The sequence below is a fragment of the Aythya fuligula genome, chromosome 2, assembly GCF_009819795.1.
Source record: "Aythya fuligula isolate bAytFul2 chromosome 2, bAytFul2.pri, whole genome shotgun sequence".
In the NCBI taxonomy this organism is placed as follows: Eukaryota; Metazoa; Chordata; class Aves; order Anseriformes; family Anatidae; genus Aythya; species Aythya fuligula.
Genome location: NC_045560.1, coordinates 35,634,117 through 35,661,690, shown reverse-complemented (window position 1 = coordinate 35,661,690; position 27,574 = coordinate 35,634,117). Strand labels below are relative to the sequence as shown.

At 48.6% G+C, this 27,574-nt stretch overlaps 4 protein-coding genes across 4 annotated transcripts; all 4 read left to right on the top strand.

Moving 5' to 3' along the window:
- The first annotated feature begins 2,314 nt into the window (after positions 1 to 2,314).
- On the top strand, positions 2,315 to 4,221 carry HOXA9 (homeobox A9). Its single transcript, XM_032182263.1, has 2 exons — positions 2,315 to 2,885; positions 3,983 to 4,221. Exons 1-2 carry the CDS (start codon positions 2,315 to 2,317, stop codon positions 4,219 to 4,221), a joined length of 810 nt encoding a protein of 269 aa, XP_032038154.1.
- A 6,991-nt stretch (positions 4,222 to 11,212) lies between these two features.
- HOXA7 (homeobox A7) lies at positions 11,213 to 12,977 on the top strand. The gene is made up of 2 exons (XM_032182143.1): positions 11,213 to 11,588; positions 12,694 to 12,977. The coding sequence occupies exons 1-2, from the start codon at positions 11,213 to 11,215 to the stop codon at positions 12,975 to 12,977; spliced, it is 660 nt and encodes a 219-aa protein (XP_032038034.1).
- A 6,879-nt stretch (positions 12,978 to 19,856) lies between these two features.
- HOXA6 (homeobox A6) lies at positions 19,857 to 21,904 on the top strand. The gene is made up of 2 exons (XM_032182162.1): positions 19,857 to 20,292; positions 21,645 to 21,904. The coding sequence occupies exons 1-2, from the start codon at positions 19,857 to 19,859 to the stop codon at positions 21,902 to 21,904; spliced, it is 696 nt and encodes a 231-aa protein (XP_032038053.1).
- A 2,077-nt stretch (positions 21,905 to 23,981) lies between these two features.
- HOXA5 (homeobox A5) lies at positions 23,982 to 25,774 on the top strand. The gene is made up of 2 exons (XM_032182155.1): positions 23,982 to 24,543; positions 25,524 to 25,774. Exons 1-2 carry the CDS (start codon positions 23,982 to 23,984, stop codon positions 25,772 to 25,774), a joined length of 813 nt encoding a protein of 270 aa, XP_032038046.1.
- The last annotated feature ends 1,800 nt before the right edge of the window (positions 25,775 to 27,574 follow it).

The following is a 27,574-nucleotide window of genomic DNA, read 5'->3' as shown; positions in this document are numbered from 1 at the left end:
GTGAATGCTCCAGTGTTATTATCTGCAACATGACCGCGTGAAAAATGTCTGTAATTATTTGCCGTCTTTTAACTCTTGCTTTCTGTACTCCCTCTCCCGCCGCTTGGCTGCTGGCAGTGAACAAATTCAGAATTTTACAGGGAAATAAAAATACAGGCGCGTTCTTTAAGACGTTATTGTTATTGTTATTCATTTGCTATTAGTTTTGGTGAGGAACCAAAAAAATGAAACCCGCTGCAAGTTGAGAACCCAAATTCGAATATAAACATCCAGGACTCCTGCAGCTAAGATTATTTTTTTCTGAATGGAAAAAGGAAGTTCTACAATCACATTTCACCACAGCTGACTCCGTACTAATAAATACAAATGACGTCGAGTTCCGTCTTTCCAGGAAAGAAATACAATTATTTTTTTCTATTACGGCGTGTCTATACAATGGCCACAAAAAATAACAGAGGCGATCTTTATTTGCATTTTTTAAATGGTTAGAAAATAACGGGCTCCCTGTTTGCGGAGATCTTGTAACTGTTCTGTAATTTTCTAACTCTAATATGGGATAATAGTTTCATTATGGGCCTTTGTAATCCTGAATGGAGAGAGGGCGTTGTTAAAATAGGATCTCCGTAAGATTTCTGATTAAACCGTTGGGAAGACATGAAAAGAAAAAGCGAGAAAGAGAGAGGGGAGAGAGGGAGAGGGAGAGGGGAAGAGGCAGCCCACATAGCGATGTAAAACTAATTAGAACCACACTTTTGCACGCACAATATTTACACGTGATTTTAATTATTGCCTCAGCCTTCCCTGCGATTCGCGAGGCTCTAATAAATATATTTCGACTAAATCGAGAGGAGATTTTTCTCGTGCCCCCCATCTGGATCTCGCAGGCTTCTTGGCCAGCCCCGGGGAGAAGCGGGCTGCGTGGCCGCCGGAGAGAAGCCCGGACCCGCGGGCACGTTTGCGAGCAGCTCAGCCCCTGCTTTAATTCCTAACACTGGACTTGGATCTGGCCGCGGCTTTACTTTCCCCCCGCTCGCCCTCCCCTCCTTCCGCGGGGGGACCGCAGCCCGGTGCCTAGGGGCTGGTGCTGCTCGCGTGTGCCCTGCAGCAAATAAATAACTATATTCGCACATAAATATTTTGGGGTCGGCAGAATGCGGTGCGAGCGAATGCAAGCGCCCTTTTTATAGCCGCCCCGGCAAGCAGGGTGCCTTTCGGCAGCGGGGAAGACAGGGCTTTTTCTCCCCTTTCCCCCCGCTGCTTCGCTGCATATTGAAGGATTAATCGTGGCGAGAAAGCCCGGCCAGCCCCGCGGCCCCTCTCCCCGAGGGGGTCCAAGGGCAGGACGGGGAGGACGAGGAGGGTGTTTCGGTCTTGAGGATGAGGAGGGGGCTTCGGTGATGAGGATGAGGAGTTGGTTCGGTCACTGCTGCCCTCGGTGAGCCCGGCGAGGGGGCGAGCCCACAGCCGGCCGCCCCGGTCCTCCTCCGGCCTCGGCAAGGGGATGCGTTGAATTTGACTTTTCTCTGCTTAGCCCGGGACTGAACGGAACGGGATTATTTACAGTGAGCTCCCAAACTAAACACAATGGTATAATTTAACCTTTCCGAGCACTCGTAAATTTTTACTGCTGTGAAACACAGCGATGCAAATGAGCGCGCTCATAGTTACTGACTTAATAACAACCCCGTGGCTCCCGAAACAATAACTCCTTATGAAATATAATAAATATATATTTAAATACAGTATACCGCAACTGCTATTTTCCTTTTTTTTATTGCTTCAATTATTGTATAATTTTATGTGAAGGTCTCCGATCGGGAGGGGTTTTGTTTTGTGATTTTTATTTTTATTTTTTCGCAGGGAACACGACCCACTGATGGGATGATTAATTGTGATATAAAATAGTCCGCTTAAACGAAAAAAAAAAAAAAAATAAAATAAAGGGGGGGGGGGGGAGGGAGGAGGCAAAGAAAAAGGGGGAGAGGCCGTGAGGCGGAATCTGATCTTTTAATCTCAGTTGGCCGCAATTAAAACAAACTCCGCCGTATAACTCGCGTATCCCTTTGCATAAAAACATATGGCCTCGCTATAAAAATGATGGCTGGAGAACACTGCCCCGTTAATAGCCCGCGGACTGATTTATACTTTATTGTTCTGCTCCCCCCCGCCACGTGACCGGGGCAGCCAATGGGCGCCGGGGCTGCCCCCAACTTATTACTGACTCTACTTCTCCGCCGGCACCGAGTTGGTGCGGGGAAGCCCCGCAGCCCCGAATTGCGGCGGGTCCGGCGCCCCCGCCGCGCCGAGCCGCGCCATGTCGGCCCCCGGGACCCTCAGCAACTACTACGTGGACTCCTTCCTGGTGCCGGAGGGGGACGAGCTGGCGGCGCCCCGCTACGCCCCCCCGCCGCTGGGGCCGCCGCCGCCTCCTCCTCCTCCTCCTCCTCCGAGGCCGGCGGCGCTGGGCGAGCACCCCGAGCTGGCCCCCTGCAGCTTCCAGCCCAAGGCGCCCGTCTTCGGCCCCCCCTGGAGCCCCGCGCACCCCGGCGGCGCCAGCGGCGTCCCCGCCGTCTACCACCCCTACGCGCACCACCAGGCGCCCGTGGCACCGCCCGACGGCAGGTACATGCGTTCGTGGCTTGAGCCTGTGCCGGGCTCCTTGTCCTTCCCCGGGTTACCTACCAGCAGGCATTACGGCATTAAACCTGAACCGCTGGCGGCCAGAAGGGGTGACTGTACCACGTTTGACACTCACACTTTGTCTCTGTCTGATTATGCTTGTGGTTCTCCTCCAGTTGATAGGGATAAGCAAAGCCACGAAGGCGCATTCTCTGAAAGCAATGGAGAAAGTGAGGCAAACGGAGAGAAACCCCAGATCGATCCAAGTAAGTGGCACCGCGAAGGGCAATGGACTTCATTCAGGGCGCCGCGCCGGCCGCGGGGAGGTGTCGAGGTGCCGGGGCTAATGACGTGCCGAGCACCGGCTGCTGCAGCTGGGAGCCACCCGGGAAAGGCAGCGCTGCCTTTCGTGGGCTCTGCTGGCATCCAGGACGGCTCCAGCTTCCCATGCTGCAAGGGGAACAAAAACCCCACCCTGCAACTTAAAAGGGAAAAAAAAATAAATAAAGCCCCCCCTCATCCCCAGCCCAGCACCCGAGCAAACTCCGCGGGACGGGCTCGCATCGTCCTGCTGCGCCGAGCTCACGGGTGTGAGCGAGGGACGGGGAGAGGGTGCCTGGGAAGCATTGGATGTGAATCTGATCTTTTTGTGACCTGGGGGGCGGGGGGGGGGGGAAGGATTATCGCGGGGCTGGGAGCAGAAACCTCGCCGTTGACTCGGTGCCCTCCTCCCCCCGCTCCGTCTCCTCGGTGGAAAATGCTGGGCCGGGTGCTCCCAGGGCTGCGGGAGCGGTAGCAGGGCACCTCGGAATTGCTACTGCTAACAACGCTATGCAAATAAAGCTCTGAAGCAGCCCAGGCTTTAATTGTGCCGGCCGCAGACTGGCTCGCCAGCTCCTTGCATCGTGCCAGTGATGACACGGGAGAAGGTCGAAAATTAAAAAGAGAAACAATTTCGACGACACGCTGCTCTGGCTGGGCACTCCCCGGGCTGGCCGTTTGAGGGGGGGGGAGTGTGTGGGGAGGACAGGAAGGAGGGAGGGAGCTAGCAGGGAGAGGAGGCGAAAGAGGATTTTAAAATTGCATCCTCCTAACAATAAAAAAGGGCGAGAGGAGGCGGGGGCGGCGGGGCTGTGCTGCGTGTGGTTCTGTGTGACCTCTCTCTGCTTTGAGCCCATTGTGCCCCACCGTCCCGCATGTCTGGGGCAACGAGAGCCACGTCGTAAACCCCCAAATCAGGACACCTAGGCGGGACCCCAAAAAAGTCAGGGCACCCCTCGGTGGTCCTGCGTGCTGTTCTCTCGCCAGCCCCCTCTCGCCCCCCCCCCCCGAGCCTGAACTTCTCCCGCTGTTTCCCTTGCAGATAATCCCGCTGCAAACTGGCTCCACGCAAGGTCCACCAGGAAAAAGAGATGCCCTTACACCAAGCATCAGACGCTGGAACTGGAAAAGGAGTTTCTGTTCAATATGTATCTCACTAGGGACCGTAGATACGAGGTGGCCAGACTCCTCAATTTAACTGAGAGACAAGTGAAAATCTGGTTTCAGAACAGGAGGATGAAAATGAAGAAAATCAACAAAGACCGAGCGAAGGACGAATGATGGTGATACGCGGGTTACACTGAAAATGCGTACAGTAAAACAAAAACAAAGTTAAAAACAACAACAACAAAAAATCCTCCCCTCGAGCCCTGCCATGCAATGCGTCTGGGTCCAGGCCTCATTTTTTTCCATGGCATATTCTGCTTATGATTGTACCTTGATTGTCACTGTAGCATGGAGAGGCCAGTTTGCCAGGAGAGGTACAGTAAGACTTTTAATTTTCTAATAGGAAAGAAAAAGGGGGCATTAGCACGAAAAGGCTGTCTAGCTGGCTTGTATAAATCTACCTGTTTCTTCACTTATGAAAAAAGAAAAAAAAAAAAAAGAACAGAAAAAACTACCTTTTCATAATGCACAACTATTTACGGACTGTATAGTTTAGTCTACGTAGTTAATTTTATTCGCTCTTTGCGCGGCAGAGAGATCTCTGCTTTAATACTTGAACACTGTGTTTTATTGTGGTAATTATGTTTGTGACTCAATTTATGTGCTTGGGTGCTGTACCGGATGTAATTGTGTAAGCTAGAATTCAATTTGAACTCAGGTTGTTTATTATAAAAATTGCATAGAGTATAGCTCTGTAGTGTATTAAGTCTTTTCTGTATAATTAGACAGTTAACCTTTGATTGTAAAATATATATATTATATATATCCCAATTTAAACACACAAAAAAAAAAAAAGTAGAAAAGAAGTTTGTCCGGGATGTCTGGGAATTACGGTTCTCAAAATATTTCGAAGCAAGTCGTTTTAGTATGCACAGTTGATATATATATAGTACTGTCTTTGTCAGTTGTATATATAATCTATATATTAAAAAGTAAATAAACAGACTAGCTTAAATATTGTTTTTGCACCAGTGAGCAGTTATCAGATTTCGGAGCTATACGTATATGTGAAAAGGGTAACTACCTATGGTTTACGTTTTAATTTTAATCGAATAATTTGATGGTTATTGTAATGAAGGTTAATTTTATTGATAATAAATTATACGCTATAAAAACCTACATTTGGTTATTGTAAATTTGTATCGCTTAGAAAAAAATAAATCTGGGAAGTGATGTCGATGCAGAACGTACACTGTCTATTTTGAAATGGTTACCTCATGGCCTACTGACCAAATCGTTGTGTTGAAATGATATTTAACTTTTTGCCAAATAAAATATATTGATTCTTTTATATTTTGTGATGTTTTAAGATTATTAAGAAGGGGTTATCCGATGTCCCACCGAAAATCACCAGCAGACGTGGCAAGGCTGCGGAGGCGAGGCGAGCGTTTTCGTTAAGCCTCAGCCAAGGCAAATTTACCGCCCTATAAACGCAGCTCGGGAAAATATGGGACTTATTTTGGTCCTAAACGGGCCGATGTGGGTCCTAAACGCCTTGCCCTCATGGAGAGGAGACATAACTCCGCGCTCCCGGATACAATTTCGTAAGCTGGCGTTTAGCGATGTAAAAAGGAAGCGCTGGCAGATAGGAGCGGGGGCATAGGCTGAAGTTAACGCGTTTTTAATAAATTCCTCTGGCAGGGAGGGGGGGGGGCTCGGATCAAACCAAAATGCCCAACTTCCTAGAGTGCGGACAGTAGTGTAAATCCGATTAGGCAGCGACATTTAAACCGAGATGGTTAATTAGTCTCCGAGAAAATGTCCAGAACTAAGTGTTCTTCAGTAAGCTTTGCGAAAGGCTCGCCTTGCCCGTGCGCTCATTTTAAATTCCCTTCTAGACATAATTGCCCATGCAAAATATGCATTTAAAACGCCACCCATTTTTTTCCTTCCCTTGCCTTCACGTTTGGGATTTTTTTTTCCTTTTAAATGTCCCTTGGCAAATAAAAACAACCCGTTGCATTTTACTAGCGCCTCAGATTATATATGTATGTATATAGATATAGGTACAGATAATTTTTTCTGACAATTATGGTGGAATTTATGGTGTCAATATTACTCGGTGATTTAGCCGAAGGAAAGAGTAGGGCTGGCAGACATCGAGAGCGGAGAAGGCAAAATAGGATTTTTTATATATATATATATTTTAATTTTTTAACCAGAAGGAAGGTTTCTTCGGAGCGGAAGATTTCCACACACATCCCCATTGCACCCACCCCTCCCCCGCCGCCCCAAGCCAAACCAAGCTCAGCAACAAAAGAAAATAGCGAAGTCTGTGAGCTTGCTGAAATTTTCCCTTGTTTTGGGCAGACATCTTACTGCTCGGGGTGAATGTCCTCCATAATCTAATCCCCAGCGCGCTCCTGCGCCACGCCGCCCCGTGTTTGCAAATATGTCGAATAACAATAAAAGCCGCCTGGGTTTACGGACGTCCACTTACCTATGTATGTATTTAAAGCAAAATAAGACGGAACACACTTATGGTCTTGGCAGAAGTTGTTGTTAGGAAAATTCAGAGCCATACAGTGCAATAAAAGAAAATGACTGCTGTAACCGTTTATGGGGTGTAAAACGCTGCAGGGCTCAAGACAAAACTTAGGGAACCGGCAAGAAGTTTACAGATGTGCAGAACTGCGGGGGGAAAAAAATGCTTTCGGCTTCACCTTAAAAAAAAAAAAAAAAAAAAGAAATCCGGGCTAAGATTTGATGAGTTCTAATTAGTGAAAGGGAGCTCGTTCTGGTGTGCACACACACAAAAAGCCCCTAATTGATCCCTGAGCCAGTATTTGGGGATGCTGGGACGCCCTCTGTTGTTGCAGACAGAGGCAACTTCAAAGAATCAGCATTAAGAGTGTGTAATAAATGACGGGTCTGCAAACTGTCTGGAATTCGGCTCTTAATGAGTTTACAACTGTCCAGCCACAATTAAGATTTTCCACAAAAGCCTTTTCATTTGTTTTGTCTGGCTGTTTTAGATAAAGCGGGCGAGCGGAAATAACAACCTTTTATTGGCCTTCCCCTGCTTAAATCCAGCCCGGGCGGCGGACATTTATCTTGCCGGGCGCTGGCGGGGCCGGGGCGCGGGGCCGGGCGGCGGCGGCGGGGCTGCGGCGGCGGCGGGGCGGCGGCAGGTGGCGCTCCGAGCCCGCGGAACGGGCCCGCCGCCCGCCATCAAGCGCTCGGCCGCCTCCCCGACAGCTCCTAAAATGTCGACTTTGCGGGAGCATAACTCGGGCTGAACACGCTCATTTCTTCCCCACTAAGGCCGATAATTGCCTTTTTTTTTTTTTTTTTTTTTTTTCCCCACTTATTTTTTTTTTCTCCCTTATTCCCCGCTTATTATGGCACGGGCGGGATGGCATCACTCGGTGCAGCAACAGCCAAGGTAAAAACTTGCTCTGCACCACGGCCGTATCCTGCGTTTATTATTCTCAAAGCCCCCCATGCGTTACCTACTAGTCCATAGAGCCGCATGGAGCCCTGTCACACAAGTACCAGCTCACCTTCCCCTGTCCTCAAACCTTCACCCTTCCCTGGTGAAGCTTTGTGCCTGCCAACAGGGTGTCCTGAAGGGTTGGTTGAAAAAGGAAATATTGGAAAACTGAGGGAAATTGAAGGTTTGGGGCAGGACGGAAAGAAAATCACGGCTCCACGGTGCTTCTTGGGTCTGCGTGGATCAGCCCAGGAGGAGAGGGGACGAGGAGGGAGCCTTGCCCGCAGAGAGGGTCTCAAGGCGAAGGGGTTTCGAGAGAAACCCGCCCGGCGTGCCTGGAGACGCAGCCGTGCAGGGAGGCGGCAGCGCTGCAAAGCTTTAATTTGAAAATTATTTACCGGCGAATGAAAATTTTCAACAGCTGTCTTTGATCCAAATAAAAAAGCCCCGCTTGCGTCCTCAGCAATTTCAGCTCTGTGGGACCCGTTGTAATTATATTATACAGATGCTAGCAGTCATGCTCTACAAACTTGACGGGTCTCTCAAAGTCATTCCTAACTTCTGCTGCCCTGCTATTTTGATTTCCCCCGGTCGTTTTCGTAGTTTTTCTCCCTTTTGCTTTTGTTGGCTTTCGCGTCTCGAGAATGAGATTTAGTGGGAACTCTGGTGCATTTTCAGACGTTGGTTGCCAAAAAGAGAGGGGGAAAATGTAATTGGAAAGAAAATAGAGGCAGGAGGGAAGGAAGCATAAAATGTGGTCTGAAGTATGAACGTTGTATTTTTCAAGTTAAAGTCAGACAAGTAAATAAATCGCTGCATAGTACCCCGTAAGAGAACTACTTTTTCTGCGTTTTATTTACATTTCCTTAAATCAAAGCCAATATCTTAACATCGAAATTCAGCATTGGAAAGGAATGCGAGCACTGTGCTATTTTTTCCCCACCCTATTTCAAAGATTTAATTCTTTCTAGGGATGAAGAGTAACTGCCACTCCCTGCTTTCTAATAAGAGCCTTCCTATCAAATGTTTGTCTACAATGGCATTGTTAGACTTACTATGATTAATTATTTTTTTTCCTTGGGCAGTAAAATTATATTAAAATTAAAAAGTGTTTATGCATCGTCATACTAAGTAATAACTTGGCACAGCGTGCTCCATTATAATCGTGGATAAATTACGGCGAGAACAGATTCCAAAACAACAAAATCCTGTCTAGTAGGAACCACATCAAGATACTGCTTAACACACAAGCCATAACCGTGGAGTGCTCCCAGGTCGCTTATAACTTATGAGCACCGTTTTATCACTACCTTTTACTTCCCGGAAAAGCTCAGAATGCAAAGAGAGGTAGTCCAGCTCTCCCACGAAAAAAATAAATACAATGAATCCCGCCCGGAGGATTATTTTTAAAGCGTGTGAGAATATTGCGGTGACGGAAACCTTGCAATCTGTGCTCGCTCGCTGTTTCCTCGACTGAAAAAAAAAATAAATAAAAAAGTGCATTCAAATGAAAAGTGCATTTTCAGACGCCGGGGATCCGGCGTTGTTTCATAGGCGACAAAATGAGATATTTCGGGGGGCTATTTCAGAGGCAGCGTTATGCTGCTGTTTGACCAACACGCAAAGGGAGGGGGAAGTAAATAAGGCGGTGGGGACCGATGTCTGGGTCTCCTTTTAAGATTTATTCGGTGAAGGCTTTTTGAGATTTTTTTGACGGCTTGGCAGGGAAAAAAAAAAAAAAAAAAAAAAAAAAAAGGAAAAAAATAAAGCTGCAATTGAAATATTAAAAAAAGGCGGCGGTACAAAACAGACATGTAAAGCGAAATACATGAAGGCGCATATTTTACAGAGACCCCGAAATACACTCGCCCGACTAATCTATTCGGTTCTATATTATCAATATTTAAGTCTAGACATTGGTTATATTTGCTGCTCCTTTCTTCTTGCATCTTGGTATGTTGTCACCAGAGGAGCAATTTATTGGTTTAATGTCATCTACTTCAGCCTCTTTGATCTTCTAAGTCGTCGTCTTGTTTGCTTCGCGTTCGTTTAACTTCTTGGGCCTTTATTCCTTTCCAGCAGCCTCTTCTGCCGGCGTGTTCCCCCCTTGCACTTCGCAACCGCAGGGATATCGTCTAATATTGGAATAAATGAACGAAGGAGCCTCTTTCTGCAGATTCCCCCTTGCGCCTGCGAATAACGACTGCGTTTTCACGTGCTTAACACTTGGCAAATATCTAGATAGAGCTGCCACATTTGCATACTCCGAAGCACCAATATCTCAGGGACCTCGCCGCAGAGAATTTACTCGCTTCTGTCAGTATCCTATATTCATGGGGCTGCAATAACCGCGCATAAAGAGTCCCAAAGGGTGCGTGCGTGCTGGAGGTGTGTGTGTGTGGGGAGAGGGGCTTCCACGTTTACAAAACGTAAAGTTTAGGGTCCGTGCGAAATATCACCAAGAACAATTTTAACTGGTGAGAAAGTCTTTGTACACGGGGCACCAAACTATAATTGAAAGGAGAATTTCCGGGGCAATTCCATTGTGCTCCTTCCAGTTTATGATGTGCAATACAGGCAGGCAGTAAAAGCTGTCTTTACCAGGACTCCCTGTCTGAGGGAAGGAAACTCATTTTACGATCCGTTTAAAGGAAGGGCACGGTGCAGCATCCTCAATGGAGAGCCATTCTCATTGTTGGGGAGCCGAGTGTTTAGAAAAGCAGCAGCAACGTTCCCCGCGGTCTGCGCGTAACGTTGCCGCCTCTCGCTGAGGACTGGAAGGTGCGTACGACGGAAAGGTAAAGGGGACATTTAGAAAAAAAAATAATAATAATAAAAAGTGAGGCGATTTGCAGACGATTCCTTTAATTTAGGGAGTTTGCTTTTCCTTTTTTTTTTTTTTTTTTTTTTTTTCCTAGGGATTCCCCCCCCCTTTTTTTTTTGTGTGTGTTTTTCTTTTAAGGCGTCCAGAAAGTTGCCTCCCCGCATACTTTCCCTTTCCTCGAGTTTTTTGTTGTTTTACTTTTCTGTTGGGGGGGCGGGCTGTGCTGTTTCCCAGGGGGGACGGGAGGCTCGGGGTCCCTCGAGGAGTGCTCCCCTCTTTGCTCCCTCCGCTCCAGGACCGCCGGCGGCAGGCGTGGTGGGGCCGGGAGGACACCCCAACAGCCCCCCAGCATTTTAGGGACGAGAGAGCGCTAATAAGACTAAGCAATACCAACACCCAGCTCTTTGACTCCTTTAAAGCTTTTTTATTATTATTATTTTTAATCCCCCCTCCCCGTCTAACGAGGACCACATGGCTTAAGCCCTCCCCGCGGCGGCGGAGAGGGGCGGGGGGGGGGGGTGCTGAGCGCCCTCCCCCGCGCCGGGAGCGGCGGCGGGGCCGTCGGGGGCCGCCGGGGACCGCCGGGGGGCCGGGGGCTGCGCCTCGACGGCGCGGGGCGGCGGCGGCCCCGTCCATGGCCGGGCACCGGCGGGCCGCGGCCGGCACCACCTGTGAGGCGGGCGGGGATTGGCGGGCGGCGTCATATGACCGGTCACGTGCTGGAGGCAGCTCAGTCCAAAAGAAAATGGGGTTTGGTGTAAATCTGGGGGGGTAATGTTATCATATATCACGCTACCTCGTAAAACCGACACTGAAGCCTGCCGGACAACAAATCACAGGTCAAAATTATGAGCTCTTCGTATTATGTGAATGCGCTTTTTAGCAAATATACGGCGGGGGCTTCTCTTTTCCAAAATGCAGAGCCTACTTCTTGCTCCTTTGCAAGCAACTCCCAGAGAAGCGGCTATGGACCAGGCGCGGGTGCCTTCGCCTCCTCCATGCCCGGCTTGTACAATGTGAACAGTACCATATATCAAAGCCCGTTCTCTTCCGGATACAGCCTGGGCTCTGATGCCTACAACCTGCATTGTTCCTCTTTTGATCAGAACATTCCCGTCCTCTGCAATGACCTAACCAAACCCAGCTGTGAGAAAGCGGAGGAAAGCAACCTGCACAACCAGGCTGAGGCTAATTTCCGGATATACCCCTGGATGAGGTCTTCAGGTAGGGGCAAGCGGAGAAAGAGGGCTGGAGCTGTGGCAGCCAGGCAAAGCGTGTCGCCAAAATTACTGTCAGCACAGCCTTTATGGTTTTAATTATAGCCGAGGCGCCATTGCGTAGAAAGCCCGTGGCATTGTATGTAAATGAGTATCATAAAACTTTTTATTGCCCAATTAATGGGTTCTAGCCTCGTAAATTTATTTAACTCCATTCGCTATGGAATTTTAGCATCGAGTTTATTTGCGCTGTTTGCTAGAGGAGCGTGGAGAGTTGGCTGCGTGCTCTCCGAGCCCCCTCGGGTGAGTGTCTCCCCTGCCCTCTGCCCATGTCGGGCAAAGAAATCTCCCGCTTGCTGGGGGAGGCAGAGGGGAGAGGGGCGCTCAGGAGCGGGGGACGGGCTGCTGAGGGCTTCGCCGGCCCACGCCGCTGAGCCACGCCGCCCTCGTCCCCCTGCCCTTTCCACGGAGATAAGAATCTATAGAAATGGACTAACAGGAAAACGGGGAGGGGGGGGGGGGAGGAGGAGAGGCTGGAGGGAGGCTGGGGGCGAGAGTGTGTGAAAAACGAGAGCTCTCTTCTGGAGCTAAATGCGATGTATTGTTTACGGGCCGGGCGGGGTAGGGGGTGGGGGGTGGAGGGAGCCCCCGACATTAAAATAAAATAAATACAGCCCAGCCTTCCAGATTTTTATTTCCCCTTGTGAAACGCCGAAGTCTGGAAGGTTTTAGGGAAATACATCGCCTGGGGGAAAGTTCCTCCTCCCAAAAGCAATTTCCTCCCCCACCTCCTCTCCTGAATGCTTTCTCTTCACTTTTCCTATGTCTCAGGCAACTTAATTTTTGCCCTGCCTGAGCAGGACAAGTCGTGTAGCTGAAATGTCTTTGTTAGGGTAAAGTGTGTGTGTGGGGTGGAAGTGAGAGAAGGAAATTATTCACTCTCGCTTGGCCGGTTTTAATTTTTGGTGGGTTGGCTAGTTGGTTTGTTGTTGTTGCTGTTTTTTTTTTTTTTTTTTTTTTTTTTTTAAAAAAAAAGTAGAAATAGTGAAGAAAAAAGAAAACTTTCCTCTTCTCTTCCTGCCTAACTCCTGGACGTGTGTGCCTGCTTTCAGGTCCAGATAGGAAGCGAGGGCGCCAGACCTACACCCGCTACCAGACCCTGGAGCTGGAGAAGGAATTCCACTTCAATCGCTATCTGACTCGGCGGCGGAGGATAGAGATCGCCCATGCCCTCTGCCTGACAGAGAGGCAGATCAAAATCTGGTTCCAGAACCGGAGGATGAAGTGGAAGAAGGAGCATAAGGAAGAGAGCTCCAGCACTCCAGCTCCCAACGAGCCCACGTCAGCAGCACCGTCTGTTGAGAAAGTGGAAGAAGACGAAGAAGAGGAAGACTAGGGAGTCCCACTCGAGGAAGCAATCTCTTACTATAATGTATGCACGTGACAGTTATAAAAGCTCCCTTTAAAGAAAAAAAAAAAAAAAAAGAGAGACACTCACTGTTTTTATTTAAAAAAAAAAAATCAGTTCCCTTTAATAATCATCTTGCAAGCAAGCGTTTGCAAACATTAAAGCGTTTCTTGGGTTGGCTTTCCAGCCCTCTCTCCACTCTCCCGTCCTCCCCAAACCTACCCTGTGCCGAACTCTTCGGTAGTATCTCCTAAGCGCATCTTACAATCATTTTATTTTTCGTTCACCCAAGTTTGGGTGGGTTTGTCCAGGGGACATTTCAGTGGGAGAACTGCTGCTTGCACATAAAGTAAACGTGACCTTCCGAAGTAACTACCTGACTCAACAGTCCCAATCATATTCTAAGGGGAAAAGTGCATTAGGCTCACATTAAGAAAAACTACCTAATTTTGAATAAGTAGCTCTGCACTTCTTTTTTTTTTCTTCTTCTTTTTTTTTTTTTTTAATTTTATTATTGTTAGAAAAATATCATAACTAACAGCTACACTAACAAAATGTTAAACAGCAAGTGAGGGAATAAAAGATGTTCCACAAACCACTACAGTCTACAGCAATGATTTGTACTACCTATTTTCCAGACTACCTATATATCTTGCTCCGCCTACCTATCTTCGAAAGTATACTGTATTTTAGTAGTCAAAAGAAGATAACGTACTAATGTGAATCGCAAAATGCTTTTAGAAACGTAAGTGTAATTGTTCGAAAAGCACGCATCAATAGCTTTGGTATAGAATTTGGTACCGAAAAGGCTGAATATATTTAAATTTAAAATAATATATTTATTCCAAAGCAATTATAAATGAAAACCATATGCTGCAATATATCTTTGTTCTCAAATCTTTACTATTCCGAGTGAGGAAGCAAACACATGCCAATATTGTACAAAGCGGTTTATTATCTTCCGTTGGCTTCTACCTTAGGCTGCCTCAGCTAAAGGCCGTTTTCGTATTCTAGGCTGATCTTACTTAATATAGCTGAAAGTGTTCTTTGAAAAGTGAATTTAAATGACCATGTAACCACCTTTAAAAAACAAAAACAAAAACAAAAACAAAAACTGTTTGTCCTGATTATCCGAATGTGTTAATATGTAATACCGTGAATTTTCCTACAATAGCAGATACTGTATATTTGAACAATTTTTTTTTTGTCATTTATATTTGTCTTGGAGCTCATTTGTAAGATCATGTCATAAATTGGGAAGTATGTAATTAATTGGGAAAGTTTGTAGCATGATGTATCGTTAAGAACTCTGTATAAATCCGTCTCGAAGGTTGGCTAAAGTTTATTCAAAAAATTGTATGTTACAATGTGTTTCGATGTGTTCGTTGTGAACATTTGGATATGCCGTGTAAGTATTGGAAGTGGAAAAAAAATGTCTGTGAACTCTCTTTGGAAGTGATACCGTGTTCAAGTATCTCCCACGATAAATGTGTTTTATGTTACACAGAAAATAAATATGCTTGTTGACAATGAATTGTGTTACTTTATTAGTGATACAGTTCGAAGGAAGCATAAAAAAATAATTTACATGGACAAATAAAGAAATTAGACCACATTATTATTATTTTTTTTCGTAATCGGTATGAAAAAAAAATAAAATCTAAAGTGATGAATGGATAGGAATCAGTCAATTTCTCTATCTCGACTTCATGATTTTTTTCCCTAGCGCAGTTGATTAATAAAGCGGAAAGCCTTCTGTATGGGAGGGCTTCCTTCCACCGTGTTCCAGTGTCCTCTTGAAATCGCGATCCCAGCCCAGGCGGCCCGTGACCAAGCCGAAATCGTAGGCAGTGCAATAATATTTAGTAATGAACAAAAAGTGCGATGCGAAACTTCCAAGTGTAAATGTTCGGGTACGCGCCGGCGGCTTTCTAGATGCGGGGGATATGAGAATGGGATTAAAAAGGGGAAAAACAAGCCTGCTTTAAAAATAGATATTTTTTTTCAGTGTACCACATAACGCCAAGTTGATCAAATATTTTCAATCATTAAAAAAAGAAAAAAATGAAAATAAGAAAAAAATAAGCCCGATAAGTCCCTTTATTCGACCGGATAAATACAGGTAGAAGGAAAGCATCATTTGCGCAGAAGTTCCTTTTTTCTGCTGCGCTCAGTTCCTGGTCAACGTACTAATTGTAATTTTAATAAAATTAGTGCAAACTCCAGGTCTTTTAAAAAACTCCAGAGCTGCCTCTGTGGTAAGATGGCGCCTCTCTAAGACCTGCCTCTTCTTAGTGATGAGGAAAAGGCCATAAATCCGTTGTTGTTTATGAAAATTTACAACTTTGCAATACAACTTTATGAGTTGTTCGGTTTTTCCATTGGTCGTTGTCGGTCATGTGGATGGTAACCGTGAACATGAACTTTTTTATAATTTCCCTTGCGAGAATAGAGCCGCATTCTTTTGCTGAGCTCTGTCCTGCTTCGGATCTCTCTGGCTTTCAATCCCCATTTCATTTGTTCTTTGTAAGGCAATAGTGAACAAAGTGTGCGGAGGTTCGGCATAAGCAGCCGCCTAGAACACAGATCCGGGATGGCAATTTCCAGTTCCCCCGCTGGAAGGTGTGGCATATTGGATTCAAAGCACTGGCGTGGCAGATTTTCAACTTGCAACCTGGCTAATTTCCTGCTTCTTCTGGCACCAAAAGGAGGGCGATTCGTCTCCTGTGCAGCCAAAGCGACAGCTGTCAAAGTCGCAGGGGCTCCTGTGAGCCAGAACCTAAAAGGTGAGAAATGTATATGACACTACCGTAAGCAGGGAAACATGGTTTAATACGTTTAAATATTAGACATGTGCAATTAAACCAAATGGAAATGCTACCGGCCAAAAATAGATGTGGCCACAGCTCAGCTTATTTCGGTTTAACCAGTGCATGCAAAAATATGCCTAAATAAAATGTCTACTTGCTATTATTTAATAGGGAAGCCGTGGATTTTTCACGAAGTTTATTTCTGTTTGCATTTGCCTGGGGGTTGCTGTGACATTCAGCTTATTTTCAGGTTTACAATATCAATCCGAGGAGATATTTAATATTTTTTCCCCCGCAGGATGAAAAAAAAAAATAATTATATAGAAATATAAAAGCTGTAATTTGTCTTTCGCAGCATTAGCTTAAAGTTCATTTGCGGCAGCTGAATTGTAGATGTAATTTATTTGTGATTATTTCGAGGGGGGTTGGGGGAAGGAAAGAAAAATCACACCAATCAGCACAATGTCTCCTCAGGTTATTTCTAGAGCGGGGAATGTGGCTTTGATTTTCTTTATCAGCCCGGGCGCTGCCTGCAGCAGCTCCGCGCCCCGCGGCGGGGCCGTGGGAGCAGCGCCCCGGCAGCTTTGCGCGCCCCGGTTGCGCGGAGCGGGTTTGGCGGCGGTGAAACCGATTTCAGCGCCGGAGACGGAGATTTTCCCTTTCTCCCCTCGGCTCGGAAGAGGGGCTCGGGCGGGGAACGACCCCCGGGATGGAGCCCGGGACCCCGCCGCCTCCCCGCTCCCTTCCTCTCGGTGCCAGCCATCACGGGTGAGCGGCTCGGAGCGCTGGAAATGTGCGCTGTTTGTGCAGCCGGGCTGCTAAAAGCATCGCATTTGCATTGCATTGCGGTATCCGCCGGAGTGGAGCTGCAGGGAGCGGCGGATTATTTATTGCGGGGCCGCGGGTGCTCAGTGCTGCCACGGCGTGGCCGAGCGGCGGAGGCGGGCGCGGAGCGGAGCGGCCCCCGCAGCCCCTGCGAAGGGCAGCGCTGGGAGCGCTCCTGCGGGAGCCCACGGGGGGGGGAAAAAATAATAATTATTTTAAAAAGACTGAAATTTAAATCATACTTAAAAAAAAAAAAAAAGAGAGATTAAAAAAAAAATCCGGCCTACCTCACCTCTATGGCAGCATCAAAGCTCGCCCCCGGGTATTCCGGCAGCTGCCCCCTCCCCTTCCCCTCCGCTTTTCCCTCGGTGTGTGTGTCAACTGCGAAATATCACGCTGGGCAGGACGAGCCCGAATCCCCCCAGCGAGCTCCCTAATACCCCTCCAGTCTAAACACCGGGTCGCGTTGCCCAAACTGTTTGGATTAGAAGCTATTAGTTAAAGGTTGTTTTTGGGGACGCTGCCGAGCATGAGAAGGATTTGTAAAGTGGATTTGTATACGAGGAGAAGGAGGCTTTGAAGCTTAAGAGGGTAACTGCCCCCGCACCTGCATCCGAGGGTGGCTGGAGCCGCTGGCGGGGATCTCGGCGCGGGGAGGAAGGCGAAATGCTTGGTGGAGGAGGCGCTGGCCGTGCGGGGAAGTCCGCAAACAAATAAAAGGCGGATGGGATAAGTGGCCGTGGCAAAGTGTGACTTTGTGGCGGTGGCAAAACGCGCCGGCTGGCTTTCCGGGAAGGAAAAGTGCTGCGAAATGTGTCCGGGAGGGCCAGAGCTCGGGGGTAACGGGTCGGTGTAATTTGGGGTTTTCTGGGGGTAGGGGGAGGAGCGGAGAGGACGCATGAATGTGACCGAAGCGGAGATTGCAGTGCAGATTGCTTAGCTGTCACTGTAAGCACTCTAACACGACCCAGCCAGGCAAACGTGCACGTTTAATTCCTTACAATATTATGGGATCAACGAAGAAATGTTTTCGCTGCCCGCGGTCGGCCTTTGGGCGGTTTGATTTGGATGCGAGCAAGAACTGAGAAACATAAGGAAAGAGTCAAAGAAAAAAAAGAAAAAAAAGACAGAGAGAGAAATAAATCAGTGCGTAAGCAATGCTATAAAATGTAAATATAACTAAGCCTTGAGCGATTTTTCTAGTTTGGTCTCCGTGCGATGGATTCAAACAAAAGGCCGTCTGGCCACAACTTTTTCAAGTAGGGGCGGTGGGCTTCGCTTGCCCCAAGTCTTGATTTTTCACGGTGCGTTTTCGTTCTGACCCACGTTGGCAAAAATCTGCTCGTTTTAAAACCTCTTTGTGCTTGCCGTGTTGTGTGCTTGTTTGCTGTCCTTCCCCTCATTTTATAACTCTGTTTGCCGAGAGCATAAAACTTTTTTTTTTCTTTTTCTATTTTTTTTTTTTTTGAGAAGGCTGGCTTGCAGTAAATACACGTTGCTCGAATGACCTCCCAAAGCCTGTAGCTAGAGAGATGTAATTCTACCAGGTGTGTTTATGGATTAGCTGGGATGAAGAGGTTAAGGAAGTTGAAAAAAAAAATCGGAGGCAATCAACATCTGAATGTGAAAGTCCAGCTGAGACTGCGAACAATACAAACTATTGTGGAGAGATGTTTTAACTCACTACTGTTTTATAGGTATCGTAATCCGCCCCCGGAAATGAGATAAATAGTCCTCCAACAACAACAAAATTCGCCTTTTAAAGCTACTTTAAGAAACGGGGCTCGCATGAATACCACTTTCTGCCAGAGCACGTTTAAAATTAGGCTATTCAATCGGTTGTAATGGGAAAGGATTATGAGTAAACACAGCTTGCAATGTACAACCTCGTGCTATCCCCAGGAACTGCAGGGTTACGGCTGAATTAAAAGCGTCTCAGCGAATTTCATCAGCACTGTTACTGTCCCTGCCCTGGGCCAAGAATTATATTTCCGCTATGGGGTAACTGCCATGTTGAAAAATGAACGTGGAAATGCTTGTTTCATGTATTTTTTTCCCTCTTAAAGACACACATCCGCGCTTGATCCAATTATTTGGAGCAACAACGAAACCGATTGGCTTCTGCTGACTCATTAGCGGGGCTATATTAATTAGGAATAGTCCTACTGGCTCGTTTTTGAATTTGAATGTTTGATTCACTCAGCTCCACTTTGGCGGGGGGGGGCTCAGGGAAGGCAGACACGTGGAAGTTTATTTGGGCTGCTTGCGGGGCTCCGAGGGCTCGCCCGGCCCTTCCCAGGGCCTTCCCGGGCACTTGGTGCAAACCAAAAATCCCCTTCCCCAGAAGGCCGCCGCCTCCTGCCCCAGCCAAAACCTCGGCGTTAATTACCGGAGCGTTCATTAAGACACGAGACCTCACCCACGCAGGAGGTGCAGCCCCCGACACAAAAGCTGGCGCTGGGGCTGGAAGCCTCAGCCGAGGGGCAGCCGCGGAAAATCGCCTCCAAGCCGGAGGGTCGCGGCCGTGGCATGGCGGTGGGATGAAGGGAGAAGCGGCGGCCACGGGGGCTCAAACACCGGCAAGACCCCCCCCCCCAAAAAAAAAAAAAAAAAAAAAAGAAAAAACCACCAGCGCTGCACGGTGCTGCGCGGAGCCCAGCTCCCCCTTTTCACGTGCTCCAAACTTTCCCTCCGCAGCATCCATCACCTCCTCCCGAGGGCCAGGGGCCGGCTCTCCCACCCTGCGCGGCTCCCGGGGGGCGGGGGGGGGGGGTCGCCAACTTTTACCGGCCGCCCCCCTTCACCCCCCACCCCTAATTAAACCGCCGGGGGCAGGGGGGTCGCGTCCCCATCCTCCGCTGTCACGGCGCGCTGCGGCTCGCTGTATTATTATCATTATTATTATTATTATTATTATTATTGCTGATCTTAGGGCATCTCCCCGGGAGAGGGGCGGCGCCGCCGGGGCCGGGGGCGCGGCCGGTCCCCGCGGGCCGGGGGCGGCGCGGCGGGGCCGGGGCTTGCCGGTAACTTCGCGGCGCGGTGGCGGCGGCCCCGGGGGAGCGGGCGCCGCTCGCTCTCCCATTGGCCGCCCCGCCGTCAGCTGCTCCTATTTTCTGCTGTCGCTTTTGGCGCTCGGCCATCCAGAAACAAACCACTTCGATGACTACTAATAGTTATAGCCAGATGTACTAATACACAACAAATCACGGGCCGGGCGAGGGGAGAGCAAATGAGTTCCTATTTCGTGAATCCCACTTTCCCTGGGAGCCTGCCCAGTGGCCAGGACTCTTTCCTCGGGCAGATCCCCCTTTACCCGGCGGGCTATGATGCTCTCAGGCATTTTCCGGCTTCGTACGGGGCAAGCAGCCTGCAGGACAAGACTTACACCTCACCTTGTTTCTACCAACAGTCCAACACCGTCCTTGCTTGCAATCGGGCTTCCTATGAGTACGGAGCCTCTTGTTTTTATTCGGACAAGGAAATTAGTAGCGCCTCTCCCTCCGGCAGTGGCAAGCAGAGGGGACACGGGGACTACCCGCACTTTTCTCCCGAGCAGCAGTACAAATCGAGCGGCGTGCAAGCCAAAATTGTAAATGACGAAGGCACCGACCGGAAGTACACGAGCCCTGTTTACCCCTGGATGCAGCGGATGAACTCCTGTGCTGGTAAGGCATTGAATGCAACGGGGAGGGGAGGTGCGGGGGGGGGACAGGAAAAGTTTCTTTCCCCCGGATTTTTGTTATTTTTCAAAATTTTTCCCCCTTAGATAGAGTCCGGGCTGCTGGAGAGAAATGGCTTCTGCAGGGCAGCGTGTAACGTGAAACCCTCCCAGGTTATTTCAGCCCTGGCACACTGGCACCCTGCGAGCGGTGGCCAGAGCCCTGCTCGGGGGTCCGCTGGGGAAAGTTACTGCGGTACCCCTGGGAAGCAGGCAAAAAAAAAATATAAAAATAACAACACCACCATAAGAGAGGGAGCAGAGAGCTTTCGCCCCTCTCCTAAAGCCACCCCAAAGCTTCTGCTCGGCTCCTTCATTGTCAGAGAGCGATGTAAGGACTATGCCCTCTGCGCTGAGGATGCAATGCGTTTGTGGCACATTCCTCCTCGCCCCCCTCCCCCAGCTCGTTAGCGTGGAAGGATTGGATATTGGGAGCACGTTTCTGGGGCCGTGTGCGCACCGCCAGGGCACGGCGGATTTTCTCTGCCTTACAAGTGAACTTCACAGAACCGAACTGTTCCGTCTAGGAGTGGTGCTGGTGGAGAGGAGAGGGGGGGGGGGGCTGCATCGGGCTGGCACTTATTTGGAATCATCCCATTAACACTTTTCCTTGCAGTGCTCGCTAATGGCTCCCCCGCTCTCCCCCTCCCGGGTTTACGCTTGTTGGACTGTGGCTTGCCTTTCTTTTTTGGAAAGTTAAACTTTCAGCAAGACCATTCTGATGCTGCTTTGCAGTCGAGGGCAATAAATTCCGGAGCAAATGGCAAAGGCTGTTCTATGATCTTTAGCTGATGTCTATCGTGAGACTTAAATTACAGACCCTCCGTAGCCATAGCCACGGCGATAGAGCGTGTTTGTGTAAACACACGCATCTATGCACGCCCGCAGCCACCCGCACACATGCGTGCAGCTCCCCGGCCCGCACACGTGTGTCTGTGTGTGTGCGTGTGTGCGCACAGGCTGGCTGCATGCAGAGGGCAGCTCCTGCTCGGCGATTTATAAGGGTGTTACCTACCTCGCTTCCCCTAGGTCCACCTTACTGACTCGCTTTGTATCACGGTTACCCCAGAAGCACGACGCACGTCCGCTTTTACAGCTGTTCAGGCAGGAGAAAAGGAAAAAATAGGGACCCAAAAAAAAAAAAAAAAAAAAAGCCTCCAGAAAATCAGAGCACCCCCTCCAGCCCCCCGCCCCCATGAGATTGTGCCTACGAAAGGAGGCAGAATATACTAACCGCTCTTTCTGGTCTGAAATCACTGGGCCCTGTCCAATGCGATCGTTTTGTCTTTACTTCTACAGGTACAGTATATGGAACTCATGGGAGACGAGGGAGGCAAACTTACACCAGATACCAAACGCTAGAGTTAGAGAAGGAATTTCATTTTAACAGATACTTAACCAGAAGACGACGCATTGAGATTGCAAACGCTCTCTGCCTTACTGAACGCCAGATTAAAATATGGTTTCAAAACAGGCGGATGAAATGGAAAAAGGAAAACAAATTCATAAATTCCACACAACCCAGCAGCGAAGAAACAGAGGAAAAGTCAGGGGAGTAGAACCATGTTTAATAAACGCTACCAGGCCTTTCCTTAGCGCTTACTGTTACTATTATTATTTACCTTGTGTTCCTTCTGCTACTAAAATCCTATAGGTTTGTCACAGCCTATTAATTCCCAAAAGGCTTGGTGAAAAAGATGTACATTTGCAATCAACTGTGACTTTCTCTAAAATACGTAGAAGTCCTAGCTTTCGAGCTGCGGTCATGTATATACATAGCCACTTTTCCAAAGCGTAAATGGTGTTGCTTAAAGTATTAGAGACACGGCCCAGATTTTTACATATTTGAGGGGAGCATGTCTGTGTGGGTGAGTGTCCCTGGCGTGCCTGTGTGAGAACAGATAAGCTAGTATTTTTTATTTTTTTTTTTTGTGTGTGTGTGATTATGAATGTGCATATTGTAGAAATATGAGAGATTTTAGAAAATCTTGGCTTTATCTTTTTACTAGTTCTCGCTACGGCGGGCCGTCTTGTTATGCTATGTTTGGGATTTTATGGTCTGTAGGGGAGAAAAAAATAAGTTTTACACACGTATAAGATATTTAAATAGTAAAAAAGAAGAAAAATACTGTAAAAAAAATCGTTGTATAAAAAGTTGCGTATAAGCTTGCAGTTAAAGCGAAAAATGAATTGCAGGGAGGTTTCTAAATGCCGCTAAACTGACTCTAATCTGCACTACTGGTATTAAAGTAAGAGCACGGCGTTCAACTTTAGGACGAGCGAGGGAAGAGGTTTTGAAGCGGGCGAATTTCTGTGGTTCCCGTTGAGCTTACACCGAGATTTCGGTGAGCTCGGCTGTACACTGAAGGGGCTTTGAATTATGGACTACGTTTCTTGGGGATTTGTGGGCTTGGGTCGGTCTTCTTTTTTTTTTTTTTTTTATTTTTTTTTTCCCCTTCCTATTTTGAATTAAAAGAAAAGTGTCTGTCGGATTAACTCGGAGATATTCTCCCCAGCTTTTCTGGTATCTTGATTCACGTTCGCATTTCCTCGCACTGAGAAAAAAAAAAAAAAAAAATAGATACTCTAAGGAAAAGTAGCTGCGATAACATGGTTCCATGTCGAGTTCTGTGTAAGTAATATAGGCGCAGTGAAAATTTTGATTAATATATACGTTATAGCTCTCTCTATTATATTGTGCGTGTGTGAGTGTGCGTGTGAAGCTGTGTACAAATCCACTTGTACACGCATCGAGGCTCTTTTGTTTGCAAGGAAGCGCAGTTTGGGCGACCGCTCTAAACATTTTAAAAGCCACATCTCGAGAATCCTAATGCAAAATGGCTACCACCGGCTTCGTATTTTTTCTGGGAGGCAGGAAAAGTCTCGGCGACCGTGCAGCCGCCTGGAATTTGCCCCCCTAGCTAGGAAAAACGCCGTGTCCTGCCCGCGTAGCTACCTGCCACCGCCGGCCGGCGGGACCCGCTCGCCTCTCCAAACCCGCTGCGGGGGAGAAAGGGGACGATCATAGGAACCCCGACAGGGACTCGCCCGCGGCCGGCATCCGACGATGGATCCCGCAGGATCTGTGCGTGCCGCAGCCCAGCCTCGCCCGGCCGGGGGGCACGGAGCCCCGCCGAGCTGCGGCCGGGGGGCGGCGGGGAAGCTCCGGGGGGCGCCGGGGAAGCGCCGGGGGGCGGCGGGGAAGCGCCGTCCGGCGGCCCCTTCCCTTCCCCGGCGGAGAGCTCCTCTCCGCGCCGCCGTCGGGGGCCGTCACCCCGGGCCGACCCCGCGGAGCCGCCGCCGTGCCCCGCGCCGCCAGCGGGTGGCGCTCGAGGCCGGCGGACGGGCGGGCGGCGGCGGCGGCGACGCGCGGCGGCGGCGCGCCCCGGGCCGCCCGCGCCCTCCCAGCTCCCCCACCAGTGCACGAGTTTACCTCTAGAGGTCATCAGGCAGGATTTACGACTGGACAACAAAAGCACGTGATTTGAAGCCGTACCCCATATTTGGGTGCCTACGTAGGAGGGAACCAAGTACATGTCCCAGTCATTTCCATAATTCATCATAAATTGTGCAAGGGTGCTATAGACGCACAAAACGACCAAGAGCCACAAATCAAGCACACATATCAAAAAACAAATGAGCTCTTATTTTGTAAACTCATTTTGCGGTCGCTATCCAAATGGCCCGGACTACCAGTTACATAATTATGGAGATCACAGCTCGGTGAGCGAGCAATACAGGGACTCCGCCAGCATGCACTCCGGCAGGTACGGATACGGCTACAATGGCATGGACCTCAGCGTCGGGCGCTCTGCTTCCACCCACTTTGGTGCCAATGAGAGACCCCGCAGTTACCCGGCCAACACCACCTCTGCCTCGACAGAGCCCAGGTACAACCAGCCCGCGACGTCTTCCCACTCGCCTCCCCCTGACCCTCTGCCCTGCACCGCCGTGGCCGGTTCGCCTGTCAGCGAGAATCACCACGGGGTGAAAAACTCCCTCGCCAACTCCACCAGCACTTCGTCCAATTCCAGCAGCAACACGCACATCAGCAGGGACGGGGTTGGCACCTCGTCTGGGACTGAGGAAGACACTCCAGCAAGCAGCGAGCAGGCAAGTGCCCCGACCGACCAAAGCACAGCCCAGCCTTCACAGCCCCAGATCTACCCCTGGATGCGAAAACTGCACATAAGTCATGGTAAAGCAAATACCCTGTTCTTTCTTTATTTCTCTGGAGGAAAAGCAGCCTTTAATGTAAACCGGGTGTCTGCGCCGAGCAAGGTCGGGGAGAGGGGGAGAGGAGGGCGTGAGAAGCGTGCAGCCTCCGCGCACAACTCCGCTCGCAGGGAAGCCCGCTCCGTTGTCTGGGCAAGTCCCCCCCGAAAGCAAAGCGCACGGCCCCCCGAACACAGCCCGCCCGGCTCCCACCGCCGGCCCCAGGCTCGCAGGGAGCGGGGGAGCAGCAGACGCCTTCCCGGAGGGGGGACCGAGAGCGGGGGCTGCCCCTGGCTCTGCTCTTCCAGGGGGATCCTCCAGTGGGAACAGCGCTGCCGACCCCCTTTCTTTTGCCGAGCCGTGGTAAAAAGAGAATAGCCGAGGGCGAGAAGGGCACTTTACACTGCCGGGAAGCCGGGGGGGAGGGGGGCGAGCACCCCCCCGGACTCCGGGGGAACGGGCAGAGGGGCGCGGGGGAGCGGAGCAGCCCCCAGCCCTCGCTACCTGCCGTGCCCTGGCGGCCGGGGGAGCAGCCGGGGGCTCGCCGCCTCCCGGAGCCGTCCCCAGCTCGGCCGTGGGAAAGGGCTGCAAACCTCAGCCTCGCTCGCCCAGCCCCGAAAGCCCGGCGAGCGTCGCGGGCATCCTCCACGCCAGCTTAGCTGGGGGAGGCGTTGGGGGGGGGGGGTGGAAGAGCACTAAGCGCTCGATGAAAGAGTAGTTTTCTCTTTTTGGGGGAAATCGAAAGCAAAATCCGAGCGAAAACTTCCCACGACCACCAAAGCCCCCCTCCCCCAAGCCTTTTCGGAAAGGGGCTGGAGGGGGAAACTTGTTGAGCATTTATCCAAACCAGAAACAAAACCGAGCAGGGCTGAGAATAACGGTCCTGGTGGCTCGTGGCTGCAATAAGACACGAAGGCTCCAAGTCGCTGCTGAGAATCTAAATCATGTACTTTTCTCTTCCAGACAACATAGGGGGACCAGAAGGGAAAAGGGCTCGGACTGCTTACACCCGATATCAGACCTTGGAGCTGGAAAAAGAATTTCACTTCAATAGATACCTGACCCGCAGAAGAAGGATTGAAATAGCACATGCTCTTTGCCTCTCAGAGAGACAAATAAAGATCTGGTTCCAAAACAGGAGAATGAAATGGAAAAAGGATAATAAGCTGAAAAGTATGAGCATGGCAGCTGCAGGAGGGGCATTCCGTCCCTAAGCATTTGATCAATTAAAAGTACTGAGCAGTATTAGCTGACCCTGCGTCTCATGTCAGTACTAAGTTGACTTTCTAAAACTTCCTTGTGTTACTTCTGTGAAGAAACCCTGTTCTTGTCGCCCTTATTCATCTTTTAATCATGAGCCTGTTTATTACCATTCTCTCGCGTGTATAAGTAGATCTGCTTTTATCGTACATTTCTTTGTCTTGAATGGCTTTGTCTTGAAAAAAATAATAGATGTTTTAACTTATTTATATGAAGCGAGATGTGTTACTTGAAGTAACTGTTAAAAAAAAGCAAAACAAAAAAAGAAAAAAAAAAAAGGAAAAAAGAGAGAGAGAGAAAGAAACCCTCCCCCGGTTTAGTACAAATGTTATGTGTTGCACTCAACCTGCTTAACTGTGCATGTGTGGTCAAGTGTTAATGTCTGTATAGCTCCAAGCTGTTAAAAATATTTTTATTCAAACTACCTATATAATTCCTGTGTAATTAATGCTGTTGTAGAGGTGAAATGATGAAATCAACTGAACTTGTCCTACGTGTAGTGAATAGTGAATCTGTGACGAAAACTGTGATTCCAAGCAGTATGTCCTTGCTGTGCCTTTGTATATGACTCTTTGCACGAACTCTTAGAAGTGGCTCTTATTAAGCGCAGCTTCTGTGATGTATGTTTTTTTGTGAACAAAGTTACAAATATAGTCAAAGTCTGGCTGTTTGAGCAAACTGTGATCAGCTTTTTTTTTTTTTTTGTATTTGTTTTTAAAAAAACTGACTGGAAATCAACAAAAAAAAATAAACTTTCTATTGTAAAGTTTTCGTGATCTGGTTTGTGCAAAGCAAGAAGTTGTGCTTCCTGATTTGCCTCTTAGAAATATTAACCCGTGCAGAGTTTGTAATAATATTTTACCTGGCTCACGCTGCACGTTGCAAGAGGTAGAGCTGCATTTGTCCGATACCAGTATTTTTAATTGAAAGTTTTACCATAAGTTCCTCCTTAATGGTTTCTGACTAGGTGGAAAGCTGCATTGCAGGACCACAATCAACACCCTTTGTGGGTGAATCAACTGTTAGTTGTTTGCTGATGGTTGAAAAAACATGTGCTTTGTTAAAACACCCTGCTAACTCCAAGACGTGTTTGCATCGCTCTAGATTTTCTCCTGTGGTTTCATTAAGTATATTTGCAGGACAGCCACGTTAGAGCCCTCTGCGTCTATTAGTAACACTCGATAGCCACTTTCCCACTTTTCGCCCTTTACAGATTTTTTTGGTTTTCTTCGCTACGATTAGTTTTCTATAAACGCAATGTTACTTACCCCATCAGAGCTTGAATGGTTAACTCTTCTGAGCTTCTAAGAGCAACTAAAGATTTGCACATTTACTGACTGGTTACATTGATGCCTTCCCTTAAAAGTTATAAAACAGTAAACTTTATAAGCCCCAGTTCCGGCTATATGACATTTGGGTGCCAAATGAATAGGGTTTTGTCTATGAATTAGATCGTAAAATCATCCATAGCACAGACAGATAGGCTCACTGGCTATAAAAAGTCACGTGGTGCCATTAAAGTAAGTTTTATGGTTTTGGGGAGTTGACATCCAACATTATATACCACATAACATATAATCTCACTGACGCTGGACTTCATTTGACTCTTTTGCAGGCTACGTGTGCCTCCTGGCCATTCAAATTGTCAGTTTTAGGTACAGAAGTATCCAAACCACAAGTTCTCAGTACTGTATGAAAAATGGCTCCTTGCAAGTCAAGGTAAGTTTTGTGCACAAGTTCCTTAAAGTTTATTT